Source organism: Camelus dromedarius, chromosome 21 (assembly GCF_036321535.1).
Source record: "Camelus dromedarius isolate mCamDro1 chromosome 21, mCamDro1.pat, whole genome shotgun sequence".
Taxonomy (NCBI): Eukaryota; Metazoa; Chordata; class Mammalia; order Artiodactyla; family Camelidae; genus Camelus; species Camelus dromedarius.
Genome location: NC_087456.1, coordinates 8,179,607 through 8,204,655, shown reverse-complemented (window position 1 = coordinate 8,204,655; position 25,049 = coordinate 8,179,607). Strand labels below are relative to the sequence as shown.

The 25,049-nt window shown below is 50.2% G+C and overlaps 2 protein-coding genes across 4 annotated transcripts; one reads left to right on the top strand and one right to left on the bottom strand.

Moving 5' to 3' along the window:
• The first annotated feature begins 52 nt into the window (after positions 1 to 52).
• Positions 53 to 14,701, top strand: FCMR (Fc mu receptor). Of its 3 annotated transcripts, none has more exons than XM_031438680.2 (8): positions 55 to 234; positions 6,815 to 7,150; positions 7,896 to 8,027; positions 8,988 to 9,210; positions 10,617 to 10,753; positions 11,113 to 11,271; positions 11,478 to 11,536; positions 13,837 to 14,701. In XM_031438680.2, the coding sequence occupies exons 1-8, from the start codon at positions 198 to 200 to the stop codon at positions 14,011 to 14,013; spliced, it is 1,260 nt and encodes a 419-aa protein (XP_031294540.1). In that variant the 5' UTR covers positions 55 to 197; the 3' UTR covers positions 14,014 to 14,701. The 3 variants fall into 3 exon arrangements, with proteins under 3 accessions (XP_064333199.1, XP_031294540.1, XP_064333198.1); XM_064477128.1 differs by lacking the exon at positions 13,837 to 14,701 and adding an exon at positions 12,921 to 13,822; XM_064477129.1 differs by lacking the exon at positions 6,815 to 7,150 and having other exon boundaries at positions 53 to 234.
• An 840-nt stretch (positions 14,702 to 15,541) lies between these two features.
• On the bottom strand, positions 15,542 to 20,386 carry IL24 (interleukin 24). The gene is made up of 5 exons (XM_031438681.2): positions 19,596 to 20,386; positions 18,494 to 18,556; positions 17,474 to 17,632; positions 16,932 to 17,006; positions 15,542 to 16,011 (listed from the first exon to the last, which is right to left on the bottom strand). The coding sequence occupies exons 1-5, from the start codon at positions 20,025 to 20,027 to the stop codon at positions 15,928 to 15,930; spliced, it is 813 nt and encodes a 270-aa protein (XP_031294541.2). The 5' UTR covers positions 20,028 to 20,386; the 3' UTR covers positions 15,542 to 15,927.
• Between the last annotated feature and the right edge of the window lie 4,663 nt (positions 20,387 to 25,049).

Below are 25,049 nucleotides of genomic sequence, written 5' to 3'. Positions count from 1 at the left end.
ACGGATGTTCACTTTTTTTTGGTCTAACACTATAAGCAAACAAGACCAGTTGTCATTTCCTCATTTTCAAGCCCTACTCCTCGTGGGGGCCAGAAATCTCTTTCAAGCTTCAAATTGTGAAGGGTTCCTGGGGGAGCAGAGGGTCTCGGTCTCCCTCTCCGGGGGCTCTTGGATGGGACCTTGCTCTGGAAGAAGCCATGGACCTCTGGCTTTGGTCACTTTACTTCCTGCCGGGTAAGTGTTTGGGGAAACACCTCAGATGCCTTTGAGGGTTGAATTGGCCACAGGCAGGGGAGTTGCTTGATGTTTTTGGATGGACTTAGTTGTAAACTGGTACTTAGGGCAGGACAAGGATGAAGGCCATAGGCTGCATTGGAGGCCCCCCCCTACTCCCAGCCAGAGCCCCTCTCTGCTCTCCAGACACACCTCCTGTTTGGCTCAGGGATTGACTCGTAAGAGCCGAAGTGTCACCTTTCCCAGACATATTAGCCTGGTAATATGGGATCTCAAAGTAAATGCCTCCAAAATTCCTTCTTCTTACTGCTGCATCCTCTTTCTTTGGATCTCTTTCACTGCTGAATTTTCAAAGTTCAAATCTAAATGAAGATTCTCTAATCCATCTGGTAGCCCTAATCCATTGCCCAAGCTCCATATCCCAATTTCCAGCGGCCTCCTGGGCACCCCAACTTCCCTATCCCATCAAGGTCGGAAATGCAACAAGCCTAACGCTCAGCCTCACATTCCTCACTGGTCACCACCCAAATCAGCTACTCGATCTGTCTTAACTATCTCTGACATCAGCTGCAAAATGCCAAAGTAGCTCTTCACCACCTCTTCCCTATTATCTCCAAACAGACTTTGACCCCAGCAACGGCCAATTCATGTAGTTTCTACAGTCGTATGTACCAGGATGGGAAGCAGTGGCAGCCCCAACTAGAGGCGTAACCGAGGGAGCACAGGACCACCTCTTAACTAGCTCTTCCACTTCCTCGGCTGGACCTGCCTGTAGCGCCACATCTACCTTCCTTGATCTTGACTCTAACCTTATGATCATCCTTCCCAACAGTCTTCAGTGGCTCCCACTGTCTACTGAATCAAACTCCTTAAACGCAAACTCCTCCCTCGGACTCCCCTCTTACACGATGAGCTTACCATGCTCCCCTGAACTGTCCTAACCTCCAGCCAACGGGCGTCCTCCTTGAACACGAATGTGCTAGACTCCTGCCACCATACCTTTGTTCCTGCCATTCCTTCTGCCAGGAATATCCTTCCTCTTACCTCCACCATTTATGGGTCCTTCAAAATCCATCTCAACCTCCACCTCCTTCTCATACACTCTCTAGAGCCTCCTCTTCTGAATCCCAACAGCTGACCCCCTTCTGCCTTGTACTGTGGGTCGGGGTGTGTCCACCATATTTTATTGAATCAATGATAAGCATTTTGAGGGTCAAAATGGTTTTTTATTCATATTTGCTATCTGTGCGATGGCTGGAGCATAGAGGAAAGTCAGATGTTGGTTGAGTCGAAGATTGGAAAGCCCTAAAAGCCCAAGGGAATGGAGATTTAATGAAATAGACTCTGTGAGAAGTAGTAAGACATATGTGAGCACAGTGGATGGTTAACTTAGACCTGAGAGGGAAGAGGTATTGGCTGAAAGTGGAAGATCTCTAGGAGAACGGAATCTAAATTGTACCACCACTGTCTGTCCTGAGCAATATCACCATTCTAGCTGAGCCAGAGAGAGCCGTGCCCTGGGACTGGTCCTTCTCCATTTGTGCCCATCCCCACAGGATGGGGAGTTCAAGGTGCAAAAGGATGTGCCCACCCTAAGCCCACACCCACACCCACACCCACACCCACACCCCCTCCTCTAGACCTCAAATTCCCTGTCCAAATGACTCTGGGCCCGCTGTCAACAACTGTGTGAGTCTCTATCCTGGGTCTTCTATCCTAGGGTGACCCCTTGGCCTATAAAAGGGTAACTACAGGTAGCTGTTTGGGAAGGTGACAGATGGAGCTTGTACATGCAATCTGGGTAACCCACCATGTGAATGCCAGGACCCTTGCAGTGTGGGCAGGAGCCAGGGATGAGAACAGAAGGGAGAGAGGCCAGAGACTGGAGACAGACTTCGGGCCATTTTTTCTTGCATTGCCATGTTTTAGACTGGACATCCAAGGAATGTGTAAATTTGTCAAGATAGGGGGGTAGAACATACTTTATTCAACAGTTTCTTAGCCTGATTTATAACTTTAAAATACTTAGACATATGATATTTGGGTCTTATTTGTATTCCTGTCCCAGGTCCTGCAAATGTTGGGATGGTCCTGGTCTCAGAGCCCGGTGCATGAGGCACATTTCCTAGAGCCCTCAGTGGAGTTTCGTAACAAAGCAAGGCAGCTGCACATAGTGTAGGCTTTCAAACCTTTTCACTTTGACCCACAATAATGATACATACACTTGATGGTGTGACCTAGTGTACACACACCTAAAATTTCTTCTTTTTTTACGTTGGAGTCTAGTCACTTTCAATGTGTCCATTTCTGGTGTACAGCATAATGTCCCAGTCATGCATATATATACACATATATATTTGTTTTCATATCTTTTTCATTAAAGGTTATTACAAGATATTAAATATAGTTTCCTGTGCTATACAGAAAAAAAAACTTGTTCTCTATCTATTTTTATGTATATGGGTTATCATTTGCAAAATTTATTCTTGATTCTTCAATCTGGGAATGACTTCAGGGCTTTAGCATTTGGATGGATGTCAGTATTGTTTTTCTGAGTTGGGAAGAGCTTGTGAAGGAACAGGTTTTGGAGGAAAAATAGAAGTTTTGTTTGTTTGTTTGTTTGTTTCCGTTATAAATTTGAAATAGATCTTAGATGTTTGAGTGAAGTCCAGGTAGAGGTGTCCAAGCCGAGACTGGAGATCCATGTTTCCATGAGATCTCTGTAGGGTCGGCATTAAAAGCCATGGGAGTAGATGAGCTTGGGGTGGGGAGGGTGGAGCAAAGGAGGACAGAGAAGAGAACTGGCCCCAACACCAGCCCCTGCCTCAGCCCAGCACTGTTAGAGAAGAAGAAAGCGCGAACAAACAAGGAAATGCACATAAGGAGATTGAAAAGGAATAGCCACTGAGAGCGGGGTGTCAGGGAAGAGGAGAAAGCATTCCAAGGTGGGAAGGCTCAGTTCCACCAAATGCTGCCAAGAAGTTGAGAAAAACAAGACAAAGAAGTGACCACCCAACCGCGCAACAAAGGAAAATTTTGGTGACCGTGACCAGAGCCGTTTCAGTGGAATATCGGAGATAAAATTCTGACAGATGTAGGTGGAAGAGGAATTGGGAGATGTGGAAGTGGATTTAGTGATTTTGAGGAAGAAAACAGAAGTGGGGCGGGGGGGGTAGATGAAGGGGAGCTGAAAAGTCGACTGAGGGGTTTTCCAATGTGGGCACCATCAGGGCGCATACGCGTGTCACCCGCGGCGGTGCCGGAGGACGAGAACCAGCGAGGCAGGTAGGGGAAGGGGCTCATTACGGAAGAGAGGCGCTAAAGGAGGTGACAGGTGAGGGGAAGGGGACAGTCCATTCACAGCGACAGGACCAAGGGCAGACCGCAGGCTGGACACACACAGTTCGGTGTTGGCAGAAGTGGGAAGGAGCAGAGGATGTTTTGCATCCTTTAAAAAAACAAATCCATGCTCCGTCTGATAAACAGAAACCTCTCAGGCTAGCGCCTTTCTTCCAGAGATTCGGCTGTGAGGAGTCTAGACGGTCCTCATCACCACTCCCACCTGGAAAATCATGGATACAGGGAATCCGAAGTCTGAGCCCAGAGCAATGCCACCAGCCAAGGGTTTGGGGCCCTTTACCTCTTATGCATTATAAAAATGACACTTTTTTACCATGTTCCAAACACATATTTATATCCAATTATATATTGAGAGTGAGTTTTTGAACTACATATAACCCTCTCCCCTACTATCAACACTGAAAATCAAGTCACCCCTTTCGAGATTAATGACACTTAGCAGCCGCTGTAATTATAGGTATTAAACAGGTTGGTGCCATTGGATGCCTTCTTCCACTGCTCCCCTACAAATCATTTGGAAATGCAGTCACAGAGCCCAGAACTGCAGAAATTCAAGGGCACCTGGGATGCTTATTTAAGAATGCAGATTCATAGGCTCCATCCTAGACAGATGCAGTCACCGTGCCTAAGGGTGGGACAGGGTCATCTGCATCCTAGCAAGTTTCCCCACAGGGGGACAGTAGTACACACTGTGCCTAAGCTCCAAGTTTGGAAAATCCACAAATCTATGCCTGGGGTATAGCTGAGAAGGTACTATGAACTCCAGGGAGAGCTGGGGTCTGGACATTTTCACCTCTCCAATGACTGCTTCCTTGGGACCGGAGCTCATGTGCCCCAACGCTTTCCTTGTGCTGCTTCTGCCCAGTGTTTGCACAATGAGGATGCCTTAGTCAACTCAAGCTGTTGTAACAAAATACCATAGACTGTGTTATTTAAACAACAGATGTTTATTTCTCACAGTGCCAGAAAGAAGTCCTAGATCAAGGTGCCAGCAGATCTGGTTCTCCGTGAGGGCCCTCTTCCTGCCCTGCAGATGGCCACCATCTTCCTGTGTGCTCACATGGTCTCTTCTTGGGTGCACAGAGGGAATAAAGACCCTAATGCCATGATGAGGGCTCCACCCTCATGGCCTCCTCTAATGCTCTTACTTTCCAAAGGCCTCACCTCCTAATACCATCATTTTGGGACTGGGGCTTCAACACAAGCATTTTGGGGAGACACAAACATACAGTCCATAACAGGGGATCTGGGCAAGCTGGGGTTTACCAGAAGCTCATCCTTGAGCGGAGTGAAGCCACTGGGGTGTCTTGTCTGCAGTTGTAGACCGAACCTGTTACTTTATGATCCTGTCCTTTCCTTATTTCCCCAGAACCCTTCCTTCCTCCTGCTCTGTCTTACCCCTGCCCATTTTACAGCATCCCCGCCTTGAGAAAGCAACAGGCACGCCCCTTTCTGGCTGGGTGGGTCCAAAAATGCTTGCATGCTCACTCTTGGGTGCTGGGCTTTACACACAGGTGTGGCCCCTCTGGACATATGGGGGATTCCCCTACCCCCTTGATTTGGGTCCTTGTCCTTTGAATGGGCCACTCTTCCATTGGCGTGTTCCAGTCACAAGGCTACCTCATGTGTCTGTTTCCAGCGGATTTAAAGCAGTGTGGGTTATTCGTGTGAAGGTTTCCATGTCAGAGCATGCATGTCTGCCGGCCCCTCTGCTTTTCCCTACCACGGTAACCAGCTACACCTTCCGATCTTAACATGCCTGTGAATGCTCCAGGTCGAGCCACTCTCTCACCTCCTCTACCCCCCATCTCATGCTCCCATGGCTGTTTCCACCTCTTTACTATTGCTCACATTCTCGCCTCTCCCCAGAACGTCCTCCTCAGGTCTCTCTGCCTATCCAGAATCCTCCATCCCTGCTTCTTTCCTTGACTTTCTTCATTTTGCTAAATTCCTTGGGTCTATTCTTAATGTGTGGTCTGTAGATGAATTTCAGGAAGTTTGTGACTGTTCCTCCCCACCATGAACGTTCATGGTCTCTCTCCTGTCCCAGCCTTTATGGGGGCTGTTCTCACTCTCTGGAAGGTTCTCTCTTCCACCGAAGTCCCCCAGCCCCACACCAACACACACACTTCACCCTCTGAATCATCCTCCCAGAAATATACAGACATTTATGGGGACCCCCTTTGTTGACAATTAATTATACTTTGTTTTACCCTCTCTCAGCCAATGCATAAGCTTTTTGATGGCAGGGACTCAGGAACCTCCCCTTTTATTCCTCCCTGCTCCACACCCTCCCCAATGCACATACTTTGTGCACACACATCAAATCCAGCCTTGCTTTCCCTCTGCGTTCCCTTCTGCAGTGAGATGGCCATCATTCCCTCAGTTGCCCTCCACACCCAGCCCTTCAGGTTACAACACAGACGTCATTTCTTCTGGAAAGCCTTCCTCAAATTACATCATCTTCCGGGACGGCCTGGACCAGGCGCCCCTGTTGGCTGCTTCCACGGAGCCCTGCGGCTCTCTGCCGTGGAACGTGCCGTGCTGCCCTGCTGTGCTTTGGCTGTCCATCTGCGCCTCCCAAGACGTGGTTCCTTCTGTGAGGGGAGGGAAGCCAGCCGTATTACCGTCATAGGAAATGCATTCAATAGATAGCTGTTGAATGCTTGATGAAAAGAACTGGAGGTGAATGGTTGTTTTGGTTGGATGGTGCCGAGCAAAAAAAAACTGGACTGGAAAACCTGTTGCAGCAAATCTTACCATTTCTCCCAACATCACACTGAAGTCACTTGAGGATCAGGTGCTGGCTGGGGGCACCGTGGCATATCCTCTCCCCCTGGAGTGAGACAGTAGTTTTGACTGTATTCTCAGGAGTTTGGTGCCTGGACCTGTATGGGTTTGAGTTTGGTGATGAGTTTGAGGATTACATTAAGGCTGGGGCTGGGGAGAGGCTCAGCCTTGGGCTTAGGGCTGGGGGGTGAATACAGAGCTGGACTGAGGATGTAAATAGGGTTGGGAGGAGGCGGAGGATGAGGCTAGGGCTGCAGATCAGGACAGGGCAGAGGCTGAGGGCTGGCTGAGGCTCAGGCTGGTAACAGGGAGGGGGTTGGCTCTAGGGATGAGGGTGAGGCTGGGCTGGGGCCTCGGTGGGAAACAGGGCTGGAATTGGGGGTGGGGCTGGGGGTGGGGCTTCCTCTACATTAATTCCCTCTCCCTGCAGTATCTGGGGCTCTGAAGGTCATTCCAGAAGTCAAGCTGGAGGGACTGCTGGGAGGATCTGTTATCATCGAGTGCCCGCTTCCTGAAAGGGATGTGAGGCTCTATCTGTGCCGGAAGGCGGCCCAGTCTGGAATATGCAGCACCGTGGTGTCCAACAGGAACTTCGTCAGTGAGGAATACAAACACAGAGTCACTCTGGAGCTGTGTCCAGACAGGCACCTGTTCCTGGTGGAGGTGACAGAGCTGACCAGGAGCGACAGCGGGGTCTATGCCTGTGGGGTGGGCATGAACACAGACCGAGGCAAGACCCAGCAGGTCACCCTGATTGTTCACAGTGGTAGGTGCTCCCCCAACTGGAGGCTCAGGCCACCCAGAAAACATTTCCTCTCCAAAAGGCTGGAGCAACCATCACATCATAGCAGTCCCCAGACTCTTTAACCATTGCCATGTTAGCCAGTCCCGTGGGAATTGGGATTTGTATAGTTGAAACCTCATAGAGTCAGTGAACTTCATGGTCCACTGAATTTTCTGTCCAAACTGTGTGAAAGGAACAGGATGCTCTCCTCGGGTGGTGTTGTACCCATCCTGTCCAGGGCAAGAGGGGAGGTGGGGGATGAGACTGAGGAGGGGCTGAGACTGGAGGAAACTGGAAGCAAAAGGATGTACTTGGCCGCATAATCATCCCATGAGAAATAACAGGGATAAATACAGAGGAAAGACAGGCATATTTCAAGCCACAGTTGTAGACCAAACCTGTTACTTTATGATCCCGTCCTTTCCTTATTTCTCCAGAACCCTTCCTTCCTCCTGTTCTCCTCTGCCTTCTTCAGACACACACAGCACTAACTCAACAACCTAGACTCCCAGCGGCCTCAGGGAATGCTGACTGGGTTAGGGTGAAAAAATATCTCTCTCAGGGAAGTCCCACCCAGCTCTCTCTTCTGCTCCTCTTGGTGTGCCCTGCCCTCATCCCCTCGCTGCCATCTGACTGACTGAGTCAGCTTCAATTCATACCAGCAGACCCCTCCCCAGGCCTGGGTCTCATCCTAGAGGCCACCAATGGATTCCTCTTGCCTCCATAGATTACGAGCCATTCTGGGAAGAAGAGCCAATACCTGAGCCTCCAGCATGGTTTAATAGATTCCTACAATTGCACATGCTTCCCTGGTTCCAGATGCCTGCACATGCCAGCCCTTTACAATTCATATCCAAAGGTCAGTTCACCAAAGCTAGGGTGGTGGGTGGGGGAGATTTTATGGCGTTGTGAAAACAGAGAAGAGGGTATGTGTTCAGTTCAGAGTCACTGGCAGAGAACAGCTGAGTCTAGGTGTGTATTTCCCTGCCTTAGGAGAGGGTACCTCCCTGAGATCGAAGTTCTATGTCCTTCAAGCCCATCCTTCAGTCTGGAAGCTTGGCACTAGTTGCAGAACTTACATATTACCACCAGGTGGCGCCATAAGGAATGAAGTTTGTGCTCCATTCACAAAGTCTAGCTCTTTTATGAATGACTGTGGCAATCAAGCCTTGGGCAGACGTTTCTCAGCCAGAGGCCCTCACGCCTCCTGCTCCCCATAGGGCTGTCTTCCACTTGCTGGCATACAGTGATTTAACAGCTCTATTTTGCAATAAAAAGATTAATAAGGATTTACTACTTATACTTTTATGTTTCTATCATTTTCGTGTCTCAAATGCATTTTGACATGCAATATTTGTATCACATCCTCATATCTTCCCCATGAGATAGATACATTAATTGAATACTGTTACACTAGAGGACTCTGCTGGCTACCCAGAGGGGGATGGTGTAACTGAGTTCACTGTATACACAAGGCTGTGACTGACAGGTGTGGGCTGGGGGAGACTAGACAAGCACATAGGTATAGCACAAGGCAGGCTGGGAATTGAACCACAGACAAGGTTTTCTCCATGCTCAGAAGCAGGCAAGCTCTTCTGCCTTGGAAGTCAGGAAACGCTTCCAGTAGGAAAAGGAGTTTGAAGATATTTACTAGGTGTAGATGGCATGCTCAGAAGGCATTTCAGGCTATGAGAAGTGCAGGAAAAAGGCAGTCTAGATAAAAGGGAAGAATGTGTTCAGGAAAGAAATGGTTGACACAATGCTGTTGGAGATGAGGGTGTGTATATGGAAGGTCACTTTTCCCTGCTGTTTCCTGCAGCAACCACAACAGCTCAAAGGACGGAGGCCCCTCCAACACACCATCCCTCCCCCCCAATCTCAATCACCCACCGCCCTCGAGTTTCCAGGGTATCTTCAATAGCAACTCCTGAGCCCACAACCCTCCTGCCATCCACCAAAACCTCAAAAATCTCAGCTCGGGAGGAACTGCTCAGGCCCCAGACAGCCAGCTACAACCACCAAACCCGGCTTCACAGGCAGAGGTAAGGAGCCTCCACCATCTCGGATGGGCTAAAACCAGCAAAGTAATGTAGAGTTAGGAGATCCACTGAAATCTTCCCGAAGTGTCTATTAACAGAGACCTTTCTTGACTTAGTCTCTAGAAGCCACTGTGAAATATACCACCTATGAGTATAACACATTAACTTATTAGTTCTCTGAACAAGAACACATTTAGTGCCCCAGCAGGAGATCTTGTAGGAGATCTAAATCTTTCAGTCTCTCAGCATTTATTCAGATCTATTTGGATGGGGAAGAACTAAAGGAGTATAAAATTAGCTACTAAACTATTGACTATTAAAATTAATTTCACGTGTTTCCTTTTACTTTTTCAATGTGGCTACTAGGAAATGTAAAATTAGATATATGGGTCACATAACATCTCTGTTGGACAGCATTGGTCTTAAGGCAGGGGTACAACCCAGGAAAGTGCTGCAACGGACCACTAGGGGGCATTGCATCCTCCAAAGAAAACCTATAATACTAACTGAAATTATTTTTGCCTAAGCAAAGACACTCACGTTAGTAAAGAAAAGGACCTCCAACATCATTTGGGTCATAGAGATAGGAGACTGAGCCCATGAGAATTGAGCCGTAGTTCTATTTGAAGCCAGAACCAGGATTCCTGATTCCTAGTTCGGTAAACTATACCAGCCTACTAGTAGAGAATTCAAGTCAGCTCAACCAACATTTTCTCAAATCTCTATGTGCCAGGCATTGTACTATGTCCTGAAGATGTAAAAAAGTTGCAAACATGAGATATCCAGGTCTTAGATTATTAACTAATGCAGTATGACTATGATAAAGGGTTGTAACTGGTTGAAGTGGTGACACAGAGGGAAAAAAAAAAAGGATTCTGATTTCACCATGATTGGAGAAGAAAAGAGGACTTAGGCACTGGGCCTTTAAAGAAAGTAAGATTTCAATATGTAGGGAAAAAATGGAGGGAGGACCTTCTAGGCAGAGAGAATACCACGAGAAAAACATTCTCTTTTCCACAGTTATAAGAAACCAACTCATTTAATATTAGCAATGATCTCGTGAGGAAGCAGATGCAGAAAGTTGGAAGTGGAACTGACATTTGTTGGCTGCTGTTTAGACCAGGTCCATTAAATTTTTTACATTCACTATTTTCTTTCATCCTTAAACCAATCTGGTCAACACATTTTCCGACACCCATTTACTGGGAAATGAGGCTCAGAGAAGTTAGGAAACTAATTAAAGATCACACAGCCAGAAAAAGCTGAACCTGATTTTGAATCCAGGTTTCCTGACTCCAGAGACAGGCTCTTTTGGGGGTCTCCATAAAAGTTGGCTACTTGGGTGCTGCCTTAAACCCCACCTCCCTTCCTGACCTCTACTGTCTCTCTCCCCCTCCTTTCCTGTTCAGAGCCTTCAACCACAGCCCAGGACGGATGTCTGCGATGGAAGACCAAGGATTCCACATCCTGATCCCCACCATCCTGAGTCTCATCCTGCTGGCATTTATGGGACTGTTGGCAAAAAGGGTCATTCAAAGGAGGAAAGGTGAGGGGGTCGGGCTCCGTTAGGGAGCGCTGAGCTGTCCAAAGGGCCCAGAGCATTCAGACCACTCCGATCTCCCGGGAACACTCAGTTACTTTAGATGAGCAGCCTAGGATATGAGGAACGTGGGAGGGGCTCACTTGTCTGGAAATGGGGACGGGGAAGAGCGCGGCCTGGACCCTTTGGTCTTCTGCAGAGGGCAAGGCTGTGCCTCTTACATTACATTCTGAGCATCTACAGTCAGACGTTGCCAGACACCGGGGAGGAAGACAGCCTTCAGTTTCCTAAAACTTGGGGCGGGGAGGGGGTGGCCATGGGCCTCTGACGCTTTTTTCCTCTCTCCCCGTGGTTTTGCCCCGAAGCTCTCTCCAGGCGGGTCCGCCGACTGGCTGTGAGGATGCGCGCCCTGGAGGCCTCCCAGAGGCCCGTGTCGCAGCGGCCCCGCGTGTCGCAGAGGCCGCGCACCCAAAACAACATCTACAGCGCCTGCCCTCGGCGCCCTCGGGGGACGGACGCTGCTGGTGAGAGCGCGGGCAGGTGTGGGGAGAGCGGGGCGGGACGGGGCGGGAGCCGGAGCTGCAGCAGCAGAAACCAGCGGCGCGGAGGGTGAGCCGGGAGGGCAGCGCCTGGGGGGCGGCAGGATCGGCCCCTGGTCCCCAGGGTAGAGCTGGGGGTGGGGCTGGACCCTTAGCCCCGCCCTCATCTCGGCCCTCCCCGTTCCCCCTAGGTGTGGAGACCGCACCTCTCCCGGGCCCCGGGGCGTCGGCGCCGCCCGCCAGGCCACAGGTAAGCTCCGCCCCGCCCCGCCCCGCCCCCGCCCCGCCCATGATTGGCAGCTTCGGCCCGAATGGGCGGCCCCAGGCCTGGGCGTGGACCCGCGCGCAGTCACTCCAGCTTGGCTTGGCTGGAGGGCGCGGGCTTTCCCAGCGGCTCCCGCGCGAGTCCGGGACGAAGGATAGGTTTCCTCCTTAAACCGTGTCAGTAGACGACTACCCTACAATTGTGGTAGATTTAGTTGCGTGGCTTTTAGCCAAGCATTTCTCGTGGGATAAATGGGAGCTTAGCGAATGATAGATGGTAACTCTCCAAACGCATGAAAGGCTTTCCTCCGTGTGGAAGAGATTCGATTTCTAGGAGGTCTTAAGTAGGTGGAAGTTACCCAGTTTCACATTAATATGAGGAAGTACTTGCTAGTAAACCCTATAAGATGAGAGGATACAGTTTACCCATCACTGAAGGCAGCTAAGCCTGGCCTAGAGGATGACTTGGCAGATGAAAAGATGTAGACAAGGATTCAGCACTTTGGGTGAGGAAGACTCCTCCTGAAGTCCAGGAACGGGCATAGGGAACTCATCTTTCTGTCGATGGCCATCGGCAGAAGGAGGGTGAAAAACCTTTAAACCATCCATTCATCTTTGTTTTCCCAAGTTAAGAAAGGGAAACATTTAATTCTCTAAAGTAGCCCACAGTAGCTAAAACATGATTACTCCAGTAACCAGGAAAAACTAAATGGGGCAAATGTCCCCGTTTTAATTAGGGTGTAGACTAAGCTGCTGAGGCAAGCACTCAACCACCATACTCAGAGGGTAGAAGCCTGTCTTCCTCTTAAGTAAAGGCGGGGGGCCAGGAAGAGGTGGCCTGGGCCACGGGGTCATCCAGGGACTCAAATGCCTTCTGTCTGTTGCTCCACTGTCCTGTGGAGTCTTACCTCGTCTATGGTCGATGCTCAATCACCAGCACTGTATCTGCATCCCAGCCCATAGGAGAGGGAAAGGGAACGCTGCTTCTTTAAGACCGTAAGCCTGTGGTTTCACATATCACTTCCGTTGGCATCCCATTGGCCATAATTTAATCACGTAGACACATCTGCCTTCAAGGGAGGCCGAGAAACGTATTCCTGGCTCAGCAAACTTGCGGGTTTTGATAAAGGGGAGAGTGATGTCCACCAGCAAGCAACAGCTCTGCCCTGGTCACGTCCGGCTGCTTAACCTTGCCCTTACCCAGCCCTGCCAGAGAAGGTTCACAGTAGCTTCGGTAGATCTAGCGGTGCCCATCTGCTCTCCCCTTACCCCAGCCCTTTTCTCTTAAACTGCTCTGTAACCACACACGCCCTCACCTGTGCCTGAACCTTGCTCGAATTTCACCCTTCCTCCCTGCTTGAAACTCACAGTTCTGCTATCAGAGACCAAAGTTTTGATGGAACAAGTTCACAACAAGGTTCATATGATGAATGACTGATTATTTTAACCTTGATAAGGAATGGCTTTAAAAATGTTTAAGCTCAATAAATGAATCTCAAATGACGAACTGTAACAGGTAGTGGGAGATATATTTTGGAAGCAAGCTGCTCATTCCCTCTCTGGTCCAGTACGAAACATAATAGCTCCTTTCAGTGAGCTCTTACTCAGTGCCTCCTATGTTCAGGGGGGCTGGCCTCTTAGTTCTCGGCACTTGGTTACAATATGTGACTGTCCCTACTGCAGCCTTTTTGGGTAGATGTTACAATAATTGTGCCATGTTGAGGTCATGGGACAGCTCTGCCCTCTGAGAACTGACCCATCCTGAAGGCAGATGGTCCTGAAGTTTCTGCCCAAGGGAGAGGAGCTCCGCATGGCCTGCCACCTTCCTCCCCTTCACCAGCCGGCTTCTTCCTAGAACATACTGTCATGTCACCTCACAGCATCTCCATGGAATAAAAGCCCTATGGAGGTGCAAGGGATAACTCAGCCTACTTCCGAATTCCTCCCTAAGAAGATGCATATTTATTCTACAAGTCACATCATCTAATTCTATAGAGTGGAAACTCTTCCAGACCCTGGTTCTCCTTCAGACCTGTGCTCAGTCACATGATTTTTGTCTGAGCCCTATTGACGTCACTTCCTGCTACATTAGATCAAAGAGCTTTCCAGTTATCTAGGGTGAGACACCATGCGGAAAATCCCCAAGGCTGAGCCACTTGATGGAACTCAGCCACCTCTGTGTCTTGCCTTCTAGGGGTCAGCAACTATGCCCATGGCCCCACTGCCCACTGTGGATACTACAATCACCTTACCCAAATCCAGTGATGCTTCTTTGGTTGTCCCCAGGTGTCTGAAACTCCCTGGCTCCATGCCCCGTCTCTGAAGGTCAACTGTGAATACGTGAGTTTCTACCACCAGCCTGCTGCCAAGATGGAGGACTCTGATTCCAATGACTACATCAACATACCCTGCCTGACTCAACTCTCCAGCCATCCCCCGGGGCCCAGACCTGGGTGCCAATGAGTCTGGTCTGCCTGCTGGTTTCCGACACCTGCTCCGTCTGTTTTTGGAACCCTCCCCCCGCCACGCCACCTGGAGTCTCATCCCTGTCCGTTAGCTCTGAGATAACTTAGCACCCTCAGCCCCATCCCTTACTCTTCTTGAACACTTTTGAAGCCCTCTTCCACTTTCCGGTGGGCTCTGGGGATGCAGAACTTCTGTCCCAATGCCACCTGCTTCCTTTCCAAGCCATGCAACAGGCACTAGGATTTGCAGAGTGTCTTTGATCACAGGGTCTTTGCCGCTCTGGCCCTAGACCACATGACGTTAGGCTGGAGTGCAGATCTCACTGTTACTTCGGAAGCTTTTCTCAGGCTTGGGCTTCACACCGATAGAAGATGCCTGGAATGCTTTGTGACGACGTGCATCAGCCCTAAGCTAGGAAGGGGCCCTTGGTATGAAACGCCCCAGACAACATCTTTGCCCTGATCTTAGGGCTGGCACTTACTAGTGAGTTTCTATTCATCTGGAGTCCTATGGTGCAGACAATTTATTTTGATATGATGAAGGGTTGTAAATTTTCAGAACCATGCTTGTCCTCATGATATATGTATACGTCCTGTTCACTCTGAGTCTTCCTCCCTTGATGTACATAGGTACCCCCACTCCAGCGTTTTCTCTTTTTTGGAAATAGAATCATTTTTGTCATCTATTTATCCTTCTTCCAGAGCCGAGCACTGATATTTGTGCCCTTCTCTTAACCTTGGTCTATTTTAGCTACCCAAAACCATTACGCCTCTCTGCTTTCAGAAATTCACCTCACCTCTTTGCCAGTCCAGGTAACTTATAGCCGGTGGAGGAGGAGGAGAGGAAGGTGACCTGGGATTCCCGGAGGGCCAGGTGCTCTGCGATAGCATTCACATCACGGGAGAATAGACATCCCACCTCTTGTGCGTACTCATTCTGGTAAATGCACTAAACAAAGGCATAGGTAGGCAGACATTATGTCTTTGGATGGAAGTCAACTATAAAGTTCAGCCAGAGCCTGAGACTAGAGAATGCCCAGTTTTGCTTTTAGGAATAAGGTCTTTCCCAGACACACAACTCAGCCTCACCGGACACGTGTCCAGTAATAGAAAGAACAGGCTCCCCGACGCGAGGTCCCTGCCTTTTATTAGCAGGGAATGTCACCACAGATGGGACAGTGCATCCAGGGACAATGACACCATCCGCACTATCAGCTTGACCCTGGCCCCCGCCCAGGTGGCAGATAAGGGAAGAGTGAATGGGATAAAAAGGAGCACACCGAAGGGCCGGGGAAGGCGGGCGTGGGGGGCAGTGCAGGCAAGGAGCGCAGTGCTCAGGGAGAGCCTGCTTTGTGCCAGGCACGCCTCTACATTGTCTTTTATCATGTACATTTCAAACCAGCGCCCCTCACCCGAATGCTCTGTTCCTGCAGATGTCATGGTAATACGATGTCCTGAAGTTCAACTTAATATCCCAACATTTCTCATTGTTCCTCAACAATTCAAAGACAAGTTTTGGGGGGCTTTTTAAATCCAGTTTATTAAGCATTTATGGAGCATCCATCACTGCCCCACATGGTGGCAAGGGTTGTGAAGGGTAAGAGAGGAGCGTGGGGCACTGTCCTTGATGCCTTCACAGAACTTTCAGTCTGATAAATAAATATGGCATCAGTTAAAACACTGATAGGAGTTAAATAGAGTTGTAATAAATACAGGAATCTGCTTTGTGGAATATTTACAGCGTCTGAGGGAACCTCCTGTAACTTAAAGGATGAAGTCTTTGAGGATAAGCCTGGGCCAGGAACGGAATGGGATTCATGGTCAAGGGTGTAGGGTGCCCAGCGAAAATCACAGAAAGGGACGCTCGTTTGAAATGGCACGGAGGCCAAGGAGGGTATCCTGGTGGAGGCGTTCAGAGCTGTTGGAATTTCTCCATCCAGGTCAAAAGAATGTCCACTTCTCCAAAGGCTTTGGTCACAGCAGCTTCTCTGTCCAACTGAAGGGAAAAGATAGTTGAAGATCTGTCACGTTAGCCACAAGAATAGGTTTCCATCCAACCCCTGAACCCTGCCTGACTCCAAATCGTGGGCTGCATCCCCTATGGGATGGCCTCTGATGACGTCACCTATGGGATGGCCTCTGATGACGTCACCTACCCATCGATTGTTCCCTGTCTATGCGTGTTGTCTGCTTCGTTTGAAGTGTCGGGGGATGATGACAAATGGGCCAGTGAGTAGCAGCAGATAAGGAACACGGGAAAAGTATCTGGAGTCCCTGACAACAGGAATAACCGAACCCCAGCATCGGGTGGATCTGGTCTACCTCCTGAATCCACCATGCAGATGAGGAAACTGAGGCCCAGGTGGCCCCCTTCCCTTGTATGTCACTGCTCTTCACAATTTATTTATAAGCTGGTGATCAAAAAACCGATCAAAATTGTGTATGTTTTGGGGGGATCTGAGGATGAAATTTGGATTTTTTTGTTGTCTCAATTTGGGAAAAGGCAATATAATTCCCACAATTCTTTTTCACAAACTAGACCGTTTGAGCATTATGAAAAATACTGCAGATGTCTGTCGTCGTTGGGGGGGGGGGTCTCCCTTCTTTTTTGCTCTCTTCTGACTGCCTTTGCCTACCCTCAATGTCCCTGCTAGTGAAACCATCATGTAGGGAAATATGAGAGCGTTTTAATCTGAAACTGGCAGGAGGCTAGGCCACGTCATTTGTGGTGTTTACGCAAACTATATGCCAATTTGTGCAGATGTAGCTGCCCTCCTGCTACGTCAGGTGGCTCTGAGGCAGGCCAGGTGGTGTCACCTGTATTGAATTCTGCATTAGGTCCCTGAGGCAGTCTCACGTGACAATTCAAGCTAATGTCCTTCTGGCTGGGCAGCTCTCAGTCCAGGCCTTGATTACCTGTTTAAATGCTCGCTGGAACAGCAGAAACCTCTTGCGTGCACTTTCCCTGGTGGAAAACATCTTATTTTCCTGCTGGATAACAGAAAAAAAAAAATTGTCCCAAGTGTTGGCTGGGAGCAGAGGCAAGCCCTCTCCCACTCATTCCTAGTGATGCCAGAGGGCATCCCACAGCCTAAGAGGACAGCTGTAAACCCCACATCCTCAAGGCAGCCAATGCTCACCTCCCACCGTCTGGCAGGGACTGCCTCCTTTAATTCTCACAGCAATCTTGCCAGGTAGGGGTGATCATCTGCATTTTATAGATAAGAAAACTTCAGCCCAGGGAGGTGTCCCCCCACCGCTTGCAAAGGGACACCCACCCAGTTGGTTAGAAAAAGACCTGGACTTGAACCCAGAACTGCTGACATCCAGAGCCTGTGCTCCTTTCCAGGACAGCTGCAGCCCCTTGTCATGGAATAAAAGCCAGGACAGATAAGGGAGGAGTTTTCTGAAAACACAGTGTTTCCTGTGGGCCCCGGTCCCAGCTTTGTTCTACTCACACTGAGTTGCAGTTTTGACATGATGACAATAAAATTGTTGGCCAGAGTAGACAATGACCTCAGGATCCTGAACTCTGCTGCCTTACGGCGGTAGTTTCGAAAGACGGTGTCCAAGTAGAACTTCAGCAGGGCGTGGATGAGGTAGCAGCTTTCAGCCTCCTGGGGAGGGGTGGGGTCACTGCGGAGCCCAGGCCACTGCCCACCCCAGCCCTGCTTTGAACAACCCACAAGCCATGCAAAGCAAGATATCCACAGCGGGGCAGGGATCTTCTAGGAAATGCTGAAAAACGTTAGATCTGAAGGAGCCTTCAGGTGCTTTTGTTTGCCAGGAGGACTCAGCCCCAGAGGGGAGGGACAGGCCCAGGGTCCCATGGCTGGTCAGTGGCAGACACAAGCCCAGCTCCCAGCACTCCTGCCTCCCCATCTGGTCCATATTCTTCCTTCTGCACTACACGGCCTCTCTCATAGCTGTGGGGGCTGATGAAAAGCACTAGAACTTGGTGGTTGAGAGCTGGCAGGGACAGGACCTGGGGGGAAAAGAAAACCTCCTGGAGCACGGGGATTGCACACTGGCCCCCTGAGGTGCCGCAGAGGGAAGTTCAGCATCTCTAAGGGATGAGGGCTCAGTCGTTTGTGCTCACCGACTACCTAGATGGGTGAGGAGGGACGGGTGAGAAAAAAGGAGGGGCATGGAAGAGGCCTAACAGACGCCCACCGGGCTGACACAGGCCAAAGAGAAGGCAAGTTTGATGACAACTGTCTGCTAAATGGAGACAGATGTTTACAAGCCTTAATCCCTGCCCTTCTCCCTGTGCCATACACTCATGTAACCACGTGGCCCAGATACTGTGCTGATGACCCCAGACATCAGTTCTCTGGCTCACTACCCAGCCCTGTCCTGCGTGGGCTCAGCCCAGGGTGGAAGTGAAATTTTATGTCAACCTAGACAACCCCTCAGCCTCACCCAAAGAAGACCAGCCACCCAGAGAGAGGAATCCTCCTTCCCCAGAGTCTGATTACCGAGACGTTCTGCAGAACCTCCTTCCGCAGCAGCCGGACACTCGTGATGTTATCCTGAGCTTGCTTCAGGAACAGAAGGAAAAGATGTCTCCAGGTTAGGAGGTCACCATAGAAACCAGCCTTGCAACTTCATGCTGCTTCCCCAGACCACTAAATCTATCCAGCTTGTGAGATCCCTGAGGCCAGACAGAGGACCTAGGAAGGGTCGTGCTGAGCTGGCCCCTGGGGTGGGGGTACAAGTTTCCAGCCACAGAAAATCACTATTCTTGGCCTTTGGGGGCAAATGGAATCCTAGGAGTTCTTAGAGCTTTGCTGAGGGATCTGTTTGATTCCTTTGGTCATTTGCGGCAGGAAGAAATAAGCCCATTGGGTTTAAGAACGACTCAGGACAGGATTTTACCTCCATATTCCATGAGGGGTGGTGGAGGCTACTCCTTGGGGCTGCCAGCCACTCATCCCAGTGTTTGGATTTTGAGTCAAAGAATCCTTGAGAGGAAGGAACTTTAGAACTCATTTGTCCCACCTCCTCATGGTGCAAATAAGGATGGGGGCGGGGGTGGGGTTGCTATACTAGTTGGTTTCAAGGTCAGGATCACGGGTAGATGTCTGGTCCCCAGTGCAGCACTCCCCCCTCTCCCCAGGCTGCCCTGTCAAGCTCCCTCTTTCTGCCGTGCATCTGGATTGTCCTTTAAGGAGTACGTGTCCCAATCTGCATTAACCATTCTCCCGACCTTTAGCCAAGGCAGGTGGGAAGACACTAGCAGGGGCAGGCAAAGCAGTAGGTACAAACTCCAGCGGGTCTCCAAGGATTTCCTATGACTTCCCACTGGTGGAGTCTCGTGTCCCGCTGGGACGTAGATGATGCTCAGATGAATCAAGCTCCCTTCCTTATTCCCCGTGGGCTGTGTTTACTTCCTAGAGACTGCCCACACCCTCTAAGCCTCAGTTTCCTCATGTGCAGGAAATGTGGGCTTGTGATATCTCTGACTACACAATGTTCTTAGATAGAAAAATGATTTGCAAGCTGTGAAGGGCTCCTTAAAATGGTACCTGCCACCCACAATCACCCCCACGGCTGGATCCAGGACAGCACTTCACTCACCACAATGTCCTTCACGGCCCGGAAGGCCTCCCACAGTTTCTGGAGAACTACCCCTTCCACTCGACAGGGCCCAAACTGCAATTCTTGGCTCTGGCCCCCGGGCCCGCAGCTCCAGAGAAGCAGGATCAGACTCAGGCGGGGAAGGGCAGCCGCGTGCACCGGGAAGCCCATGTGCTGCAAAGGAGGGACCAGCACGATCCTGCTGGGAGACAGGGAGGCATCCCACTGAGGCAAGCTCTCTGCCCCAGGAGGGGTACTCTGCCTCGTCCAGCCTCGGGGACACAGGATGGGAAACCTGAGACTAGGGTGGGTTCCCAGTGTTAGAATGTCACAAACGCATGGCCTGACTGGGGTGCTCTGGGGTGGGGCAAGGGTCTTTCTTCCCCTCAATCTCATACCTACCAATCTGGCTAACTCACTCTCTGCCCCCATCGCCCCCACCCACGCCCAGCCACGCCACACACACACCCTGCATCTCCTTCCTTGCTCCAGGACACTTGTCTATAGCCAACAACTTGCTAGTCAGAATTTGACCAAAAAGAGTGAAGAAATGGGGACTCATCACATGCCAAAGAACACACAGACAGAGCCCCAAACTCCGGAGAATAGAGAGCTTAACGAGCATTTGCTTGTCTGAGTCCTGCCCTTAAGTCACAGGGCACACGTGGGCAGGTCTTGTCCCCTCCCCCAGGAGAAGGCCACCTCTGACTCATCCTCAGAAGCGAGCCACGGGATTAATCCTGGCGCCCGGAGAAGGGTGCAGCTGGCAGGTTCTGGTCATACACTCCCTCTGCCACCTCAACTGACCGACTCACTCTTGACTCTAAGTGCTAACCTTTCAGGTAGCTGAGCAAGAGGAGGAATCAGATTTCTGGATGAATCACCTTGAAAACCTTCCTCTGAATGACTGTGTGAGGAGCCCCAAGCTAGGGGAGAGCAAGCCTGCTGTCGGTCCGTCTGCCTGCATGGCTGTGGGCAGATTCCTTCTCCCTGACTTCTTGCCCTTTGCTTTTCTTGCTTCCTTCTTGCCTACCCCCCCCTTCCTCCCCCCCCCCCCCCCCCCCCGCTCTCTGCCTCCCTTTCTTCTTCCAGGAACTGGTCTCACACCTGAAGACGCTCAGGCTTCCTTCCACCCTTAGACTGGGCGGGAAGCTGGGAGCAGGCGTGTCTCTGGAGCGCCTGCCAACACCCGGGCCAGAGAAGCGGGCCCCGGGCCAGCACCCGCTGTCCTGTCTTGCAGCTCTGGGCTCAGCATCTCCCTTGGTGTTTCCGTTCTCTTCTTTCAAACCCCACACTCGGGCTTTGCAGCCTCTCCTACAAACTCATCTCTGGGTCTCATGATCTTCCTGGCCTTCCTCTCATCCAGTCTAAGTCCTTCTTGGTGTTAAACCCGAGAAAGCAGCATCTCTTCCATAGTATAGCTCACCCTTCCATAAACACTCGGAAAAGGTGACTTCTGCCACCCCCAGCCCCCATTCCCCCTAAGGCAGTGGACGGTCTAATGCTTCAAAGCCAAGTACTCAGGAATCTCCCATCACTCACCTCAGCTCCCTGAAGTGATGCTGGGGGTTTACTGTTTGGAGGTGCCTGGCTCCTGCTGTGGGGGAAGAAGGTTGGGCAGGCACCCACACCATTCACTGATCAGAGGTGTACCTGTGGACAGAAGGCTCCTGTTCCAGCCACAGAAGCTGTTTCAAGGATAACGGTGCGCAGGCAAGCAAGGCTTTGTGGAGATTCATTTATACGGGGGCTGCAGGAGAGGGGCGGAGGGAGAAGAGGGAGGTGGAGCAAGGGAAATTTGTCATGCTTTCCTAGAGAATTACTTCACCCCTTCATTCCGAGACAATGGGGCAATGGGGAGAGAAAGCAGCCCCTGACAGGAGATGAGACTTGGCTCTGAGTTCTAGCTCTGTCGCTGGTGGTGTGACTAGGGGCAGTTTTCCTGAACCTCAGTTTCTGCATCTTCCAAAGTAAGACAAGCAAGCAAACAGCAGACTGTCCCACCACCCCCGGAGGACAGGTGTAAGGAACAAATGGGAAAACGACGCATAGGTGCTTTGTAAGCTCTGTAAGCTCTCACACATCAATTGCTGCTGTGCACAGCTCGCTAGTCTCCCTCCTGCCTAAATCACTCAATAATTAAGCGCTACTAATGATGCAACAGTAACCAAGAGGCCGAGGATAGCTGAGAAATGCTTCTCCTATTTAATGCATCAGGGACAAGAATCTGGGGAGTGTTTCCTGACCTGCAGCCACACAGGCGTATAATCACTTAACCGAGACGTGCCCCTTCTTGGGTTGAGGAAGAAAGAGGAAAGTAGTGAGTGTGGCCAGGAAAGCTGGCAGCTCCGGGCTGCTGGTGGCCTCACCTCGGCTGCTGCTGCTGCTCTACCAGGAATCGCCCAGGGATGCGGGGCTGTGGCATTTCAGGAGCATCAGTGCCATCAAGAGACGAGGCCATGAGTTCAGCTAGCAAGACACTCAGGCTTCAGGTTTTCCGTGTGTAAAATGAGGGGCAGACTGGAGCAGTGTTCCCAGAGCATGTCCCACAGAATCTAGGAATCTAAGAGTGTCTGCAAGACAGTGCGTGCAACAAGGGGTTTCCTGGTCAGTCAATCAGAGAAGCCTGGCACGTTCTAGCCTCTTTTGGAAACTCAGAGTGCCCTGGGGGGGTGGGGGGAGTCAGCATGTGTTTAACTTTCTTTAGCCCAGCCTTTCCCACCAGTATTTGACCACATCCTTGGGAAACATGTTTTGAGAAACCCTGGACTCTGGATGAGGAATTAGCAAACTATAAGCCAAGAATACGCTAAGAATGGCTTGGCCTGGTGGCTGAAAAACAGTCTTTACCTTTTTTAATGATTGAAAAGAAAAATCAAAAGAAGAACTTGTGTTTCATGATTCATGAGAGTATGGGAATTAAAATTGCAGTGTCCATAATAGCATTTTTATACGGACACAGCCACATCCGTTTGTTTACACGTGGTCTATGGCTGCGTTTGTGTTACACTGACGGGGATGAGCAGTTGTGACAGGGACCATTTGGCCCACAAGGTCGAAAATACTTACTATCTGGCCCCTTGCAGAGCCCAGCTCTAAATTACCTTCTTGCCCAAACTTTCTAAGAGTTTCCTTAAACCTGGGTCCAGGCAAAGAGATGGGCTTAGAAATATGATGTGAGGGGCGGGGTAACTTTCTCCCACTCGGAAGATCAGGGGACCCTGGGAGGAACAGCCCTTTCCAGTCTCTCCAGTCGGCAGACCCTGAATCCCTCTGGCACCAGCACCCTTTGCCCCCATCACACACACAGTGCTGTTTGTTTTCTTTAGCGAGTCAAACACCTGTTGTCATCCCTGTCTGGCAGGCTGGCCTGCTGCCACTGCCACTACGGAGATCAAGCTTGAGCCGTTTGCTCCTGGAAGACCTGAGTCTTGTCCTCTAGTTCAAAGCAGGGGCCCGCATCACACCCACCTTTTCCCTTCAGGGTCTAGATCATTACTAACAATCCCTAACTACTACGGGAAGAAGATGCCAAGAGGTATGAGTGAGAGAAGACAAAGAGTGCTAGGGAGGCGGGGAAGGACTGGAGAGACTAGACAGCTAAGGCAGGAAACGGGAAGGAAAAAATGAGTCCCTAGGTTGGGTGCAATCCTGGCCAGCTGTCTGCTGATCAGCAGGGGGGCGGAGGGATGAGCTGTTAGCAGGGCAGGCTAGGGCAGAGGCCTGAGGTCATGGATATAGCTTGGGAGGTTCCGGGATATCCACCTGGGATCCCGAGCAGCTCACTCTGTTTAAGGGAGACATAATATAATATGGAGATTCCAGGCAAATACGGGCCTGAGTCTCAGGCTTGGCTGAGCTCATTGTAGCAAGATTTCCCTGGAAGCCAGGGCAAGGAGAGAACTCCAGGGCCTTGGCCCAATATAAAACGAGATCGCTGGTTATGAGTAGGAGCTTCGCATGGAGGCAGACCTGGGGCCAAAACATGGTGAGCCTCTCTGAGCTCAGCTTCCTCATCTGTAAAACCAAATCCTTGCAGGGCCACAAGGACACAATGACATAGATCCTTGCCACTCAAAGTGTGGTCTGCACCAGCAGATCAGGTACAGGGTATAGGGTATCGGGGAGCATGTTAGAAATGCAAGACCCCAAACCCTTCTCCCAAAACTACTGAACCAGCATGTGCATTATAAAAACTTCCAAGGTGACTTTTGTGTGTATTAAAATTTGAGAAGCATTTTCATAAAACACATGAAGGACAACCTAGTGTCTTCCACCTGGTAAAGGCTTCAAGTGAAGAAGAGACTATAGCAGTGATTCTCAGTGGGGCAGTTTTGCCCCCAGGGGACATCTGACAGTGTCTGGAGAACTTTTAAGTTGTCATAATTGGGGAGGTGAGCGACGGGAGGTGGAAGTGCTACTGACAGGTAGTGGAATGGGCCACGGATGCTGCTAAACATCCTGCAGTACACAGGACAGCCCCCCATCACAAAGGATCATATGACCCCTAAACGCCAACAGTGCTGAGGCTAAGAAATCACGGGCTGGAGGAAAGCAGTGGCTGTGGGGGAAAGAGCTGAAATAGGAGCAGAGAAGATAAGAAGGTGACCCTTCTCGGGAAATGCAGGGGAGTGGGGAGCAGTGGACTGATGAAATGGTCAGGAGAAGGAAAAAGCAAGATGGCAACTAGGAAGGCAGTGCCAAAAGCCTCCTGGTGGGAGCAGATGGGAGAGGCCTGGCTCACTGGCTCACCACCCCTTCCCCCAGGGGAAGCTCCAAGTCTCAGACTTTGGGAGGTTGGAGAAAGTGGGGCTGGTCCTTTAGTCCAAATTCATGTGTTTTCATCCAAACTCCATCCTGGAGCAGATTAAGACCAGAGGCTCTCCTAATCTCTATAATCTCCGTGCTCTGGAACTTGGAGAATTTCCTTTACAAAAATATTGGGTGGGAGAAAAGGTCCTCTGAGGATAAACTTTGATTTACAAGGCTACTTTCCCCACTAAATACTGTTTATTAGACGTAGGGGGTTTATTCTGTTACTCTCATGCCGTCTCTGTCGTGTATGTATGTATGCATGTGTGTATATCATGTTATTTCTGCAAAGTTTGAATCTTACATTTGAGAAGTATATCTATTCCCACCCACATCCCCTACAAATTGTCCTAAACCTATACACATAGAGAGAAAAGCACTGAACCAGGATGGAGAAGAGTGAGGCAGTAAAGAGCTCACTCTGAAATCTGAATACTCCCTCCCTCCTTCCGACTGATGGAAATGCCCTGCAGGAAAGAAGTGATGAAAATGCTAATTAGGATTTCCTGAACTCCAAGCGATAAAAGAAAGTTACATCATCATTTGTCTTCCTGTGAATTGATTAAATCCTTACTCTGAGTGAGATTGTTATCTCCCTGCTTGGCTAGGAGACTTAGGCAGTGACAGATGTGGGATTCCTGG

What these genes read in the sequence shown, in the direction of transcription:
- FCMR (XM_031438680.2), top strand. Translation starts at nt 198, where the DNA reads ATGGACCTCTGGCTTTGGTCACTTTACTTCCTGCCGG. An exon ending in TCGGGGGACGGACGCTGCTG is followed by an intron (nt 11,272 to 11,477) that starts GTGAGAGCGCGG and finishes CGTTCCCCCTAG; the next exon opens with GTGTGGAGACCGCACCTCTC. An exon ending in CGCCGCCCGCCAGGCCACAG is followed by an intron (nt 11,537 to 13,836) that starts GTAAGCTCCGCC and finishes GGTTGTCCCCAG; the next exon opens with GTGTCTGAAACTCCCTGGCT.
- IL24 (XM_031438681.2), bottom strand. Translation starts at nt 20,027, where the DNA reads ATGGGGGCAGAGAGTGAGTTAGCCAGATTGGTAGGTATGAGATTGAGG. An exon ending in GGGCCGTGAAGGACATTGTG is followed by an intron (nt 18,557 to 19,595) that starts GTGAGTGAAGTG and finishes CTGTTCCTGAAG; the next exon opens with CAAGCTCAGGATAACATCAC. An exon ending in TGTCAAAACTGCAACTCAGT is followed by an intron (nt 17,007 to 17,473) that starts GTGAGTAGAACA and finishes TCTGTTATCCAG; the next exon opens with CAGGAAAATAAGATGTTTTC.